Here is a 13,277-nt window from a genome sequence, read left to right on the forward strand (position 1 = left end):
TAATACGTCAGGAGTCGGTTGTGGTCTTGATGACACTGTCAGAGTTAGATTACAGAAAACAAGTGTGACACCGACGATTCGTTTACAGATCTTTAAATCGGGCTGACTGGACTCTAAGACTCAGAGTTAACTTGAATTAGAGGTCGGTTTGTAATGCAAAGACTGCCTCTATCCCGCCATCTGAGAGGGAACTTGACCTCAGTTTTTTTTTTTTTTTGGGGGGGGGGACTCATCTCCACCCTCACCGTCAGCCTGCCTGTTCCTGCTCTGACCGGTAGAGGTCGCAGTCTAGCAGTCACTCCGTGCATCGCATGGATGTATCCGAGCGCTCCCACATGACAAAGCTACAGCGCGTCTGGAAACCAGGAACAGAGCACGGGCGGTTGATTTTTTGGAGAAACAAGATCAATTCTGCATCTTTACGGCTGACAAACAACTTCAGTGAACGCGTTACTTTGTGTTTTCTGCCAGCAGTGAGACGGGCAGCTCCCCCTCTCTTCCTCCCTCTCTCCAAGTGAACTTTATAGGGATGTTATATCAGAGCATCACCGCGCTTAAAGCCCTCATAGTGCTGAAGTAAGTGTTGGACGGATGTGAGGAGTGAGCGGCTGGAGACACTCGGTCCTCTTCTTCTTCTACTACTTCTGCGACTTTTTGTTCGGTTTTACACACCAAGTGAAAAAAGCAAGGGAGAGAGAGTGTGTGTTTGCGTGCAGGAGAGAGAGAGAGAGAGAGAGAGAGAGAGAGAGAAAGAGAGAGAGAGAAGTCGCACCGGTTTTTTGGAGCTACGCTTTCATGCCGTCAGTCTTGCGGACTCTGAGATGGACGTCAGATTTTATCCAGCTCCCCCTTCAAGCGTGGGCTCATGTACGTTACCGACTGACTCCGGTTTGGACTATTACCACTCCAACAAGGTAACAATTATCTCTACTTTACGAGCTGATAGTCGGTCAGATGTGCAGCCTTCTGTGGGGTGATGCACGCTCGCACATATGCATGGTGGCCCATGTATGGCTGCATATGATCAGGCGCAGTGTCTGAGCGAGAGCTTCAGTGACAAGTGCTGCACTTTTAGTCCCCTCGGGATGAATTAGATCGAATCAGCTGCGTTGTCACCGAACTTTGTTGTCTTTCTGATGTGCAGACTCTTTTAAACTCAGCCACACAGCACACCTGTTCTGAGCTCGAGCGCGCGGGTTTGCCTTTAATTAGAATTTGCTAATGTGTTCATCTGGATGGAAAGTGTGGGGACGTTGTGTTGTGGCTGTCCTGTGAGCTGAGTTGGAGCGCACCACTCTCTCCACAGCGCTGGAAGCATTGGCGAACGGTGTCTGTGAGCAAACTGGACACGAAATGTGCCTTTTTTTTTTTTTCTTTAAAGCGAATACGTGTAAGCCAGCAGATTGTGCTGTGCGTAATTGAAACCTTTTCGAGCTAAGTGCGGAAGCACTATCTTATCTGCTCCACACAGGTTCGCACCTGGGTCAGTGCACAATTAGTGCAATAAACAACTATCATGATTGCGTCTAAATGATGCATGCTATGAGCCCGGGCTATTTGTGATGCTCGAAGGCATATAGGCTGTCGTGCGGCTTGCGACTGACCAATCCGCATATTTATGTGTCTCATTTGGTCTCACTGCTCGAGAAAAGTGCTCCCGTGAAGAATATACAGTGTTCTGACGGGCTTGGTTATCGACACCTTTTTGCGCATACATTCAGTCTCATCGGTGCGCACATAATAAGTTTTTAGTAATTAATTATCCATCAGCGACCTAAAATAAGAAACCTGAAGGTGTTTTTTTTAATTCTGAGGGATCAAATGTTGAATTTATTAATGAGCATTTGTGTGCTATCACGGGGAATAAGTTGCGAATTGCGTTTTTACGCACGAAATCGTATCCAATATTACTAGAACCTCTTTTTTCAAACCCCTTCTTTGGTAAATTGCAGTGGGAATAAGTTTTCCTATTTGAAAAAAAGTATCACAAAATCAGGTTGCATCATCTTCCTTTTTTAAGGTATATTGACAAGTTTCCTGATTTATACAGTTATTGATGTTTCTGTTGAATGTCATGAGGCCTACTGTACAGAGATCACTTTTTCAGTGCTCCTCTCGTTCCATGTGGTCTACAGCGGTGCTGACTCTTTGCTTTACTGACAAAGGTTTTTGCGTGTAGACAGATGAAAAAAGTACAAACCCGCCAAATAACCCAAGCTTACAAATCAAAAGCACCCAGGCTCGTATTCGTCTTCATGTGGTCAAGGTAAAAACTTGTGCAAACATTTGGCTGAGCTAGAAGAAGGCATTATACCCTCGACCATTCAACAAGGTTTGCTTGCCTTAGCACCTGGAGGGAAGCCAGCGGGCAGTTAACATTTGCTGATGACAAAGTGAAACATTATAGCGCAGTACAATATTTGAATTGTTAATCTCCCCTGTTCATACACGCAGTCACCTGTATGTATACATGAACAGCACACGCAGTCAGCTGCACACACAGACACACACTCTCACACTCGCTCGCAGGGAGGTTTGAATTACGACACATGGGTAACTTTACATCGACTACGGCCGTTCTTTAACCCCTGACCTACTACACCATCAACATCAACCCCTTAACTATAAGAAAAACTGATCCTAAGTCTGGAGTTCACCTTAAACCACATCTTGAATTAACCTGTTATTGAAGTGAGGACCGGCAAAACACTCTCACATGGAAGGCTTTTTGTAATCTTTTTGTCCTTGTGATAATGTTACAGCGTTCACACTGTGTTGGTGTGCGCATGGCTAGATCTGTCTCACACACATAATAGGCATATATACAGTAGCTGCAGTATATTTAAGATCACAATGAGCCCTGGCTCTTTGACCAAGGCCGTGTCTCAGGTCTTGTAGTGTTAACACAATGAGCCGTACTACTTGTCATGATTCAGCGAGCTTGGAGGTTGTTGGCCCGCTAAGAAGCAGGTTTGGGTTTCAAGGACAGAATCGCATAACATTGTCATTACTGAAGTAACAGCTGTGACTAAGATGTAGAGTGACATATTATCTGTGCTGTGCCGCCGCTGCTGCACATAACTGTTGAATAATGATACAGGAGCTTTATATGACGATTTGGCAATAGTTTATCTTAATGGCAGTTTCATTTCGGGAGCAGGATGGAGTTGACCTGCTGGAGTAGCACTGTGTTAGCAGTGCCACATTGGTCCAGTGCTACATCACCTGCAGGTGTTAAGCGGGAAGCTTGCAAAGATGATAAAAAATGAGTTTTTTTTTTAATTTCACAGCCATTATGTAGTTAGTCATGGCTTTTGCATGCTTGGTTTGAATGCTTTTTGTTAGAATATTTCACAGGAAACTGGAAAGATGATTGCATGTCACTGATTTTTGCATTAAGTTGCAGTAACTATGGCCTGGATTTTTTTTTTCCCAAGCACAAGCCACAGTGATAAATAATTTCTATTCTACACTGTCAGTGCTGTGCACATACAGGGTCTGAGCTGGCACAAAAGTCTCAAACCCTCCCGACTGAGACCTCCTAGAAGGTGTTGATTCTCCATCATTTACACTTGAAACAGGCAGGAAATAGCTGGTGTGAAACTCACTGGTGTCTTTATGTATTACTGTACGGTATTAAAGACACCAACCAGGAAGTGAGAATAATAGTATGCGGGAAAGTCCATATATAAAAGCCTATCACTTCCTGTTCTAGTGCTGTAAACTCAAACGCATATATTTCTGAGGGAGACTATCGGGCTTGCCTGAATTATTTTTGTGTGTGTGCTTGTACTTGGACCTGTAGTCATCCTGTTTTCTACCTGAAGGGGTTAATGACAGAAGAACGTAAAGAATGTGTAAGCTGAAACGGGTTTGAGCTGATTGGCCACGTTCGGTCTAATGATTGATTGATGTGTTTTCGGGAACATGGATCACACTGACAGGAGAAGTCAATACCACAAATCTATGAATGCACTTGACCTTTGAATTTGGGGAATGGTTTTCCTGCAATTAGACATGAACCATCAACTAAATATAGCATGCAGCAATCACAAGTGCTGATTGGTGATTGAGTCTAAATGATCAAAACCCCAAATGATAAGGTGATTATACAAGACAAAAACGCCATTGTGCTTCCCTGCACTTCATTGTAAATTCCTTGATAAAGCAACCTGTGCATCCGCATTTCAGAACAATGCAAAGAAGTGCACATGAGAGAAGCATCGATTTGTATTTTGCTATGAACCCCACGGCTCTGTTGCTCTTCTCAACTCCATCCAACTTGCATTGTCCTGCACTTGCACAATCACCGTGAGTCATCTTTACTTTTCGCCCAAGATTTCTCCTAATCTTTTTGAAGCCTCTCTGTATCTTTCCTCGCTGAGTGGGAGGCTTGTTTGTTCAGCGTACACTCAGCTGTGTATACCAGCGCTGAAGGCCACTTCTTCGCAAATGCCGGTTTTAGCGGGAGACTATTTGTCAAATGCATTATGACTTGTGCATACCCCCTGGCAGAATCACTCCGGTGAAATGAAGTTGGATAGATTACTGTAGCTGTTCCACTTTCTCCTCATCCCTCTTCCCTCTAACAGCACGGTGCCCAAGAGAGAGGCTCTCATGTAATTATACTGTAGTTATACTGTAGGTTTATAATCCAATGGTTTGCAGATGTTATTCTTTACATAGTTGCAGTGGGTTGTAAGTTACTGTACGTTATTTATATATGCTGAACTCGTTTTCACCGCAGTGTTGGACAAACACTTTATTGATATCTATTGAAGTGATCTCAAGCAAATCGTTGCTGTGTCTCAGTATTGGGTGAAGGACTGTATGCATGCGTGTGTGCGTATGCATACCTAATTTCTAATATACCTTGAGGCGAGATGTATGAAATATGTTTAACAAGATAACCCTCATTTATGCATTGATTTGCTTTGTAATGCCTTGTTGCATATCTTTCTATGAGTGCAAGCAATAAGCAGATGACATTTGTCCACCCGAAGAGCAATGAGGCCAGCTTTTTTCAGAGCATGTACACCCCCTTTTCAAGTGGTCCATTCCATTTCCACCACTATCCAAATCACTGTATTAGTCATGGGATACTTCAAAGTATGGACAGGAGAAAATATTTTCCATGTTGAATTCTCAGAATGTGTGCGTTTTTTTTTTTTTTTACTCCCTCTTCAAAACATGATGGTAATAGAAACAGAAAAAGAAAGAGTTATTCCAGCAGTACCTCATTCTGTACACAGAGAGAAGTTAATTACATGGAGGCAAGCATTCTTGGGTCGACAGCGTGGACTTGGGGTTTTTCATTGTGCCCATTCATAACATTCTGCTGACTGGCCAGTCCGAGATGCAATATCCCAACCGTTCTCACTGGGAAAAAGTTAACCCATGCATGGCTCTAATGCACACCAGAGGGAAAAGTGCAGTCGAAAGCTGCTGGAACTGGGAATACTCAGTGGCCAGTTTATTGTTGTAATGCAGTTCCAGGCAGTTAACTCAAAGTAAATAATAGATAAAATGAAGTCATGAAATGAACATTATTTTTTCTGCATTTGAAAAACCCCTCTAACAGGCTACTTTGTGAAGTTATTTTTTGGTCTAACCACTTCCTGGCACTATTCATAATCAAGTCTTTCAGCCTCCCCACCTCTCCCCCTCTTTGTGTCTAACTTCTTCTCTCATTTACCTTCCCAGCAGCAATGTCAAAAGGTTATGGAGGGAAGCCGGATCGCCTGGGGCTGATTGTGTCTTTGAGTTAATGATAAGTAGCTACAGTGTTATTCTCCGGAGCAGTGGGGCTTAGATTGTGTTCTGTGCACAGACCGTTACAGTGGAAGAAAAACTGCATTTATGAAGACTTTGTTGTTGATCGCTTGTTTAAAACGCAAGAAAGGAAAATGCAGGACTGAGTTGAGTCCATTTTCTGAATAGAATTAGATGGATAAATTGTGGATAAGGGAGTTGCAGACCTCTTTTGAGTCACTTCTGCTACAGCACAGTTACAGCAAGGAAAAGTACCCACATTGGTGCCACCACATTACTGCTACTGTAGTTTTTATTCCGCAGGTACACCTACGTGGGGTATTTGAGGACAGCAATTGGCTGCTTAGAGAACAGGCCGCGAGGATACAGTACTGTCCATAACGGGGATTTACCACCATGGACTTCAGTTTAACCTACAGGATAGTGAAGGTGACAGAGCCTCAACCAGACTCTGCAGCACTCCCGCTGCTCTGCTCTGTACTTTATAATCTCGACCAGACGTGACTCAGAGCTACTAGAGGTGTTAAGAGGGTCATAAGTCATGTATGGCTGAAAATAGATAGTATAGTTTATCCTGCCTGGTTAGCTACTTAATCACCTAGGTCCATAGAAACAGGCTATTTATGTCGATGATTGATTGTATTAACTGCCAAGAATTCAGTCATGACAGTGCATTTTTTAAAACTCTTCCCAATATACTTTTGTGATATACTACTGCTATCCAAATCATTTCTATGCTGCCATCACATTGCAATCTATCAGCCAGAAAGTCGGTCTATTATAAGAAATCACCAGACTGCTTTCAGGGGACGACTGATAGCAGGTTTTCAGGCTTGCTGAAACGAATGGCAAACTGTAACGTAGTGCGAAACACGGCCACATCACAAGGTGTCAGAGTAATTCCGATTTTGACGTTGATTGCGAATTGAAGCGGCCCGGCCCCGGCCCGACTCGTGCCCCTCATTAAATCACATTAACCCTAATTATCGTCACTGCCCCTTGAAACCCAAATACTACAGTCAGGCTTGACTCCTGGCTCCTCAGCTGGATGTTGGGTGCGTGTTTCATCCCCTCGACTTGTGTAAAGGAGTTCAAGGCGTTTTAAACTGTCTTCACCTCAGGAAGCCACTGGTTTCTCAGTAGCAATAGCCCAGCCTGTCTGTTTGTCTCTCTCCCAGTCTGTCTGCCCCCCGCCCCACCGCCCAGTTTCCTTGTGCTGTTTTATATTCACTTCTTGATTGGTTGGGGGATGGGGTGCTGGAATAGCATTTGAGAGGTTAGCCGGTTAGTGCGGGGAGGGGGAAGCAGATTTGGGATGTGTGGAAAGAGAGAGAGAGAGAGAGAAGGGGTTGTAGACAGAGGGAAAATGGAGAGAGATTTTTAGGGGTACTTTATTTTTCAGCTCGCCATTGAGTCTGTAATGTCATTCAACGATGTGGAAACCAAAATGAGCCTTGCCACCAGATGTGTTCCAGTCCAGATAGCGACTTGAAAGACAGACGTTTATTGTTTTAGTGCATTTGGTGTGGTTCAAACCCAAACTGCATGAAATGCTGATTGATGGATTTCACTAATGAATGTGTCTGTGTGTGTGTGTGTGTGTGTGTGTGAGTAAGACTGACAGAGAGAGAGAGAGAGAGAGAGAGAGAGAGAGAGAGAGAAAGAGAGAGAGAGAGAGAGAGAGAGAGGCATCTGCTTCATGTGATTTATTTAACCATTTCTGTGCTCTGCTCCACGCTCGGTCTGCTGATGAGAAGGCGTGTATTTCACTGTGCTACAGTAGCATTTCAAAGCAGATTAATTCTCTTTCTATCAGTGCAGCAAAATGAAAAAACAACCACTTTTAGCAGTGTTTCCCTTTGATATCTACAGAATGTTTCTTTAAAACATATGGACCAAAATTATACTGTATAACAGGCTTCAATAGCGATAAGAATGGCAAACATACACTGCAGCAGGACAATAGCACACAAAGTTGTGGCATGGTGGGCTCTGATTTTTATAATAACAAGAAGACAAAGTCAATATTAACATCCAAAGTGCTGCAAACTTCTGTTATGCAACTTTACATCTCTGCTTCACCTAGGCAACAAGCCAACTTATTTTTGATGCTGACATTTAGCATCATCCACAATGCATGTGGTTAAGACTGCATGTCAGGAAGTGCGCAGCTCTCTCTTTTTTTTTTTTTGATCCCCACCGTGAAGTGCACATCCTTAATTATCATAAAGTAACATTTTTGTTGCTGCTATTGTTTGCCAATTAAGGTATCGGCTCGCCAGCGTGGTCGAAACAAAGACAAAACATTTTTGCTGCTATTCCCCAAACAAGAAAGCTGATCTTCATTAGAGAAATTGCTACGTTTCATTTCTAAACAAATAGACCACAAAGTGTTTATTCTAGATGTTGGAGATTATGAGTGCAGTTATTGGCCTTGGCAGATTTGTGTAAAGCAGGCTTTGCTACATAAATTAGCGTGCTCATTGTATGAGAAAAGCATATCAACATTTCACATAAGCACAGACGGAGCTCATCATCTCTGACTTTCACACTCGCCACTCGGCAGAGATCTCACAGTTCATCCGACAATTTGTTTTTCATTTCATGTCTCTCTGCGAATGGTATATTACAGCCTATGTTTTGGTCCTATCATGATCTATCATGCTCCACGTGAAATGGTGCGACACTGCTGTTTAGGCTATTAGCAGGAAATGAAACACTAAGGAGAGGAAGGGGGTGGGGGGAAGGGAGATTTTTGGGCATCTTGACAGGTCAGAGTGGGTGAGTTTTGACAGGTTGTGCACTTAAAGATAAAATTTGCCTTGGATGTCACAAGATTGGGAGGAGCAGTGTTTCTATGAAGCTTAAGTAAGTCAGTGAACGCACCAAATCACCCATCAAAACAAATGATTGGGGATTCATCATGAGCTTTTGTTGAAGGTGGCTTTCATCGCTTCCCCTGTTGACTCAGACCTTGTTGTATGGAAGGTTTTTTTTTTTTTTTGCAATAAATGGTCGACTGACAGCTGATCCAGGTACAGCTTGTAAAGTTTGACATTATATACGAGGCCCCGGGAATTTGCCTGTCGGAGATTTGTTGGCATTTCAATCCCTTCGCTCCACTCCTGATGGGTGTGTCCTCAGAAAAGGTCGGCGAGGATGGCGTGATCCAACAGATTCCATAGGATGAATGTATAAAAACACTGATAAACATAGTGTCTGCTCTGTGGAAGAATGCAGCTGTCGGGTGTATTAAGAGAGGTCTGCAACATGGGCAAACATGAACAGTTGTCTTAGCTTCCTGAGGCATGTCCTGTGCAAACAGAGCTGGAGATGACGGGTTCAGGTCCACGCTCAGAGACCACAGGCCCACTGAGTACACACACTCTCTCACAGGTAGACGCACACACTCACACATGCAGATCCAGGCGTGTCTGCACTTGCATAGCATAAATAAACACAGGCGCACACGTGTGAGCGCACAGACCGCAGAAATGCTGTCGAGTTGTTGCTGCTGCTGTCGTGTTGTACAGTAAGAATGTTTTACAACCCTGATTACAAAAAAGTTGGGACGCTGCGTGAATGCGCAGAATGTGATCATTTACAAATGAACTGTCAACAGTTTGTGAACGTTGTGATCGACTGAGTCTTTCCAGGATGCCCCTTTCATACCCAATCATGATACTATCACCTGTTACCAATGAACCTGTTTACCTGTGGAATGTTCCAAACAGGTGTTTTTGGAGCATTCCACATCTTTCGCAGTCTTTTGTTGCTCCTGTCCCAACTTGTTTGAAATGTGTTGCTGCATCAAATTCAGAATAAGACTGAGTCTTATTCTAGTGTCTGAACTTTTTGAGGCTGATTTATTAACAGTTAATTCTGTGATGAAACACGTTTTTGGAGAGATTTTTTGTTGGGACGTGTGTATTAGATTGATCTGAAAGATAGGTACGCTTCTCTCTGTTAGACTTCTTTAGTTTCACACATCTAATTGCTTCTCTCTCTAACTGTCACGGTGGCTTTAAGTCACATGTGTGAATAACATCATCACGAGGTGACACTGTTAGTGATAAAGCAAGTACACTTTTGATGTATTAAATGATTTTTTTGTTGTTGTTGTTGTTAGTAGATCATGTTTGAGTTACTCGAGGATTGCACAGGAAGTTAGTTGGCTGGTGAGACCACCAGGGATTGGTCCTCTTCCGTGTACCGTTTGCTTCTGTGCCAAGTGCATGTGCGCCTGTGTGTGTGTGTGTGTGTGTGTGTGTGTGTGTGTGTGTGTGTGTGTGTGTGTGAGAGAGACTCCCCTCCCTATCACTGCAAACCCACAGTCCCCTCAGGCCCCATTTTGCCTCAGTCTAGTAAACCACCTCTGGCACTTTTGGGCTTTGTTCATGATATTTTCATTGTAGCTTTGCCTTACTTTCCAGGAATCCCATTCGCTGTGTGTTGATAGTTTTTGCTACCCCTTCATTTTCAATGAGGACCAGAGATAACATTGTCAAATAAGAGCACTTAATCTTATAGGAAAACTGTACCCTGTACTTAAATGCAGATGTGATTTGCTGCAATATGGCTGTCTTTCAGCTTTTACTCTCCACTTCTGAAATCTTCACACACATGCAGAATAATGCTTCAACAGGAGCTCGATGTTACACTTAAAATTTTGTACTTTCTGTTTTATTAATTATGGGCCTGCAGTAGCTGCTTCAGGTCTGTTTCAGGCCTCAGTATGCTGATTGGTATGTGGTGTGTCGGTGCAGCTGAAACAGAGAGTGTTCACTGTGCAAACACAGCATTGCTGGTGCTCCTGGTTTCACTTAATCTTTGACACAAAGGCACTGGCATGTGGCTGGGCTCTCAGACAGATTCAGTGACAGAGGGAGAGAGAGAGAGGTGGGTATGTGGACATAAATAGCAGGATAATTGCGTAAAAGGTCTCACATTTTTAAGATTTTAGATTTATTTTTTCTTTTTTAGGCTATCTAGACAGGAAGATTACCTTTTTGGGGATTTCTGTAGGCCTTGAATGTCACAGTCAGTATTTAGGATTTCCTGAAGCACACACAGCATTGTGTGACTGATACCAGGCCTTGTACTTCAGTCACCTCAGGACCTTATTCTGGGTTGTAGTAGAAGTCAGTCTACTGCCAGTCTGGATGGATGATTTATTTGCCTGCCATCCCATAATTACCCACCGGGTAGATGGGAGGACCTCTCTGAGATTATAGTTTGTCTTTGCAGTAAAAAAAAAAAAAGCCTCAGACTCTTTGGCAGTAAGCTCTTTTAGAAGATCTTTTGATGTTTTATCAAGCACTGAAACATTAATTGGAAATGAATTCATCACGTCCGTAATGATGTAAATGGTTAAACAGACTGTTAGAAACATTTAAAAATGGAAAACATTTTTTTTCCCAATTTGTCACGCTATGTGGAGTTGTGTTCTTAATTACCGCAGTTTTGCTTGTTTGTACTAAGACGTTACCTCTTGGCGCCGCAGACTGTTTGCGAAGTTTGATACCTTTCAGATGTATTCAGATAGCGAATAAATATCTTCACATGAAAAGAATTGTTTCTGTGCTTTTTGGACTCGGCTCAAGGCTAGAGGAGTGAATCCGAAAGGAAAAGCGGTGACCTCGCATCAGACTTTGACAGGATTTTGCTGACACCAGTCATGGGTAATCACCAGCTCCTTGGCAGGAGAAAGGCGTTAGCTCTTTCTAGATATTCACCACCTAATATTCTTTTAATTGACTTCAGAGAAAGTGTATGAAGACGTGCTGATGAAGTTACAAATTGGCTAAAGCAGCTCGTTCTGAGAGCCAGATCTCCTTGTTCCTTTTGGTTTGGTTTGTTGTACTTTCTCCTGCTCCGCATAATGACGAGGGTGGAAGAGTGGAAGATTTCAATTACTCACAGAAAGTCAAGGAGGTTGTTGAAGTTTGAGAAATACAACACGGGCTGGTTGCTATGTGGAGATTGCGCCCATTTGGAATGTAATTAAATTGGTTTGGCTGCTTGCCAGTGAAAAAAAATACATCCCTTTTTTTTCCTCATCTCAAATGAAAATGTATAGAGTGTTTTGCTGAAAAATACCTGGAGGGAACAGTAGGCTGTTGAATATTTGTAATACAGCTTGCACTGTGCAGTTGAAATGAGTTTTGAGATGAGTTATCCGTTGTGGTTTCCCCTTTGACATTTCAAAGGTATGCAGCTTTTGAACCATGGATTTACTGTAATCTATTTTTTTTCCTATTATTGATGTGTGGTTGAGTTATAAACTGTAAATTGGCTTCTCTGCCACTTCACTGGCTGTGCCGTATCAGAAACCATGAGGCCATGGTGCAGAAAGAGACTTCTGTAATAATATTTGTATGTGTAGTCACATGCAAACCCCAGTTGTTTCCCTACTCTACATATGAAACCAAGTAACGCTGCTGTTAACCAGAGGGTGTGAATCTTCAGCCCTCCTCGACAATGCGACCAATCCATACCGAGACATGCAACCGTCCTAATTTGAATGGACCAACTGAATTATACGCTAAGACACGCACAAGAAAAAAATGTTAGAAGGTGAAAGGAGCTTTGAGGGTGCTGCAGAAAGAATTGAAGAATTGCGATGATAGGCAACGGTATAAATCTGCTATCGTATCTCCAAGTCTGCAAATCTCACTTTTAAGAATGGGTCTGTCTAGGGCACTGAAAATACACCTACAGTTTACATTCGACATCTGCTCTTTGATTGATAAAAGGACTGAAAAGAAAAAAAAAAAAACATTTAGCAACACTGACTAATAGGTGGATAGATAGTGTGGCTGTGTTATCACTTCCTTCCTTTTAGCTGTGCGAAGACCAACAGTAATTGCCATTTCAGGTTGTTTTGGCTCTCACAAAGTACAAAGTGATCTTCCTCTCCTTCAAATGACTTCAGAGCAGTGTGAACCGCTAAAGGGAAAACAAATTTTCTCAGATTTGTGTCAGAGATTTTTTTTTTTTTGCAAATTGTACCGTTCAAGAGAACTTTCAAGGTTTTATTCCACGAATTTTTCAGGCTGAAAAAAATAACAGCAATTTCTGACCAGTCACAATCATGTGAAAATGCCCTAAATATTGTATTTAAGGGGGAAACTGAGAGAGAGAGACGGAGCAATCAGCAGATACATTCTGAAGCATCAGTATGAGCTGTTAGGTTGTTGTGTGTTTGTTGTAGAGTATTAAAAAAATCCTGCTGCCTCTGATCCAATGCTGCCTGATCTGCAAATGGATCGAGCTGCCCAGCCGAGCCGTCCTTACAAAATCAGCCTGGCATGGCGTTATAATAGCTTTTCCTTGTACGTGTCCTGTCAGATCAACTTAGCCTCTTCGGGGGCTATTTTGGTGTTAGTCACACAGTCGATAGAGGAAAGTACAAGTCCTGTGTGTCGCCGCTCGTCCCCAGAGAGCACATGGAAATATACTTGTATGCCCAGAGCCGCAATGCCATCATTATGCCATGACACTTC

The 13,277-nt window shown here is 42.8% G+C and overlaps 1 protein-coding gene across 2 annotated transcripts in view; it reads left to right on the forward strand.

Annotated features, from left to right (window-relative positions):
- Window positions 1-283: 283 nt before the first annotated feature.
- The window catches only part of tox2 (TOX high mobility group box family member 2), a 93,810-nt gene continuing 80,816 nt past the window's right edge, over window positions 284-13,277 (forward strand). Inside the window, exon 1 of one of the 2 annotated variants that reach the window (XM_076740864.1) lies at window positions 284-914. In XM_076740864.1, coding sequence (XP_076596979.1) covers window positions 822-914 — 93 coding nt within the window. In that variant the 5' untranslated portion in view covers window positions 284-821. The remainder of the gene's footprint in view (window positions 915-13,277) is intronic. The other variant, XM_076740847.1, reaches the window with a different exon arrangement.

The sequence above is a fragment of the Chaetodon auriga genome, chromosome 2 (assembly GCF_051107435.1).
Source record: "Chaetodon auriga isolate fChaAug3 chromosome 2, fChaAug3.hap1, whole genome shotgun sequence".
Classification (NCBI taxonomy): domain Eukaryota; kingdom Metazoa; phylum Chordata; class Actinopteri; order Chaetodontiformes; family Chaetodontidae; genus Chaetodon; species Chaetodon auriga.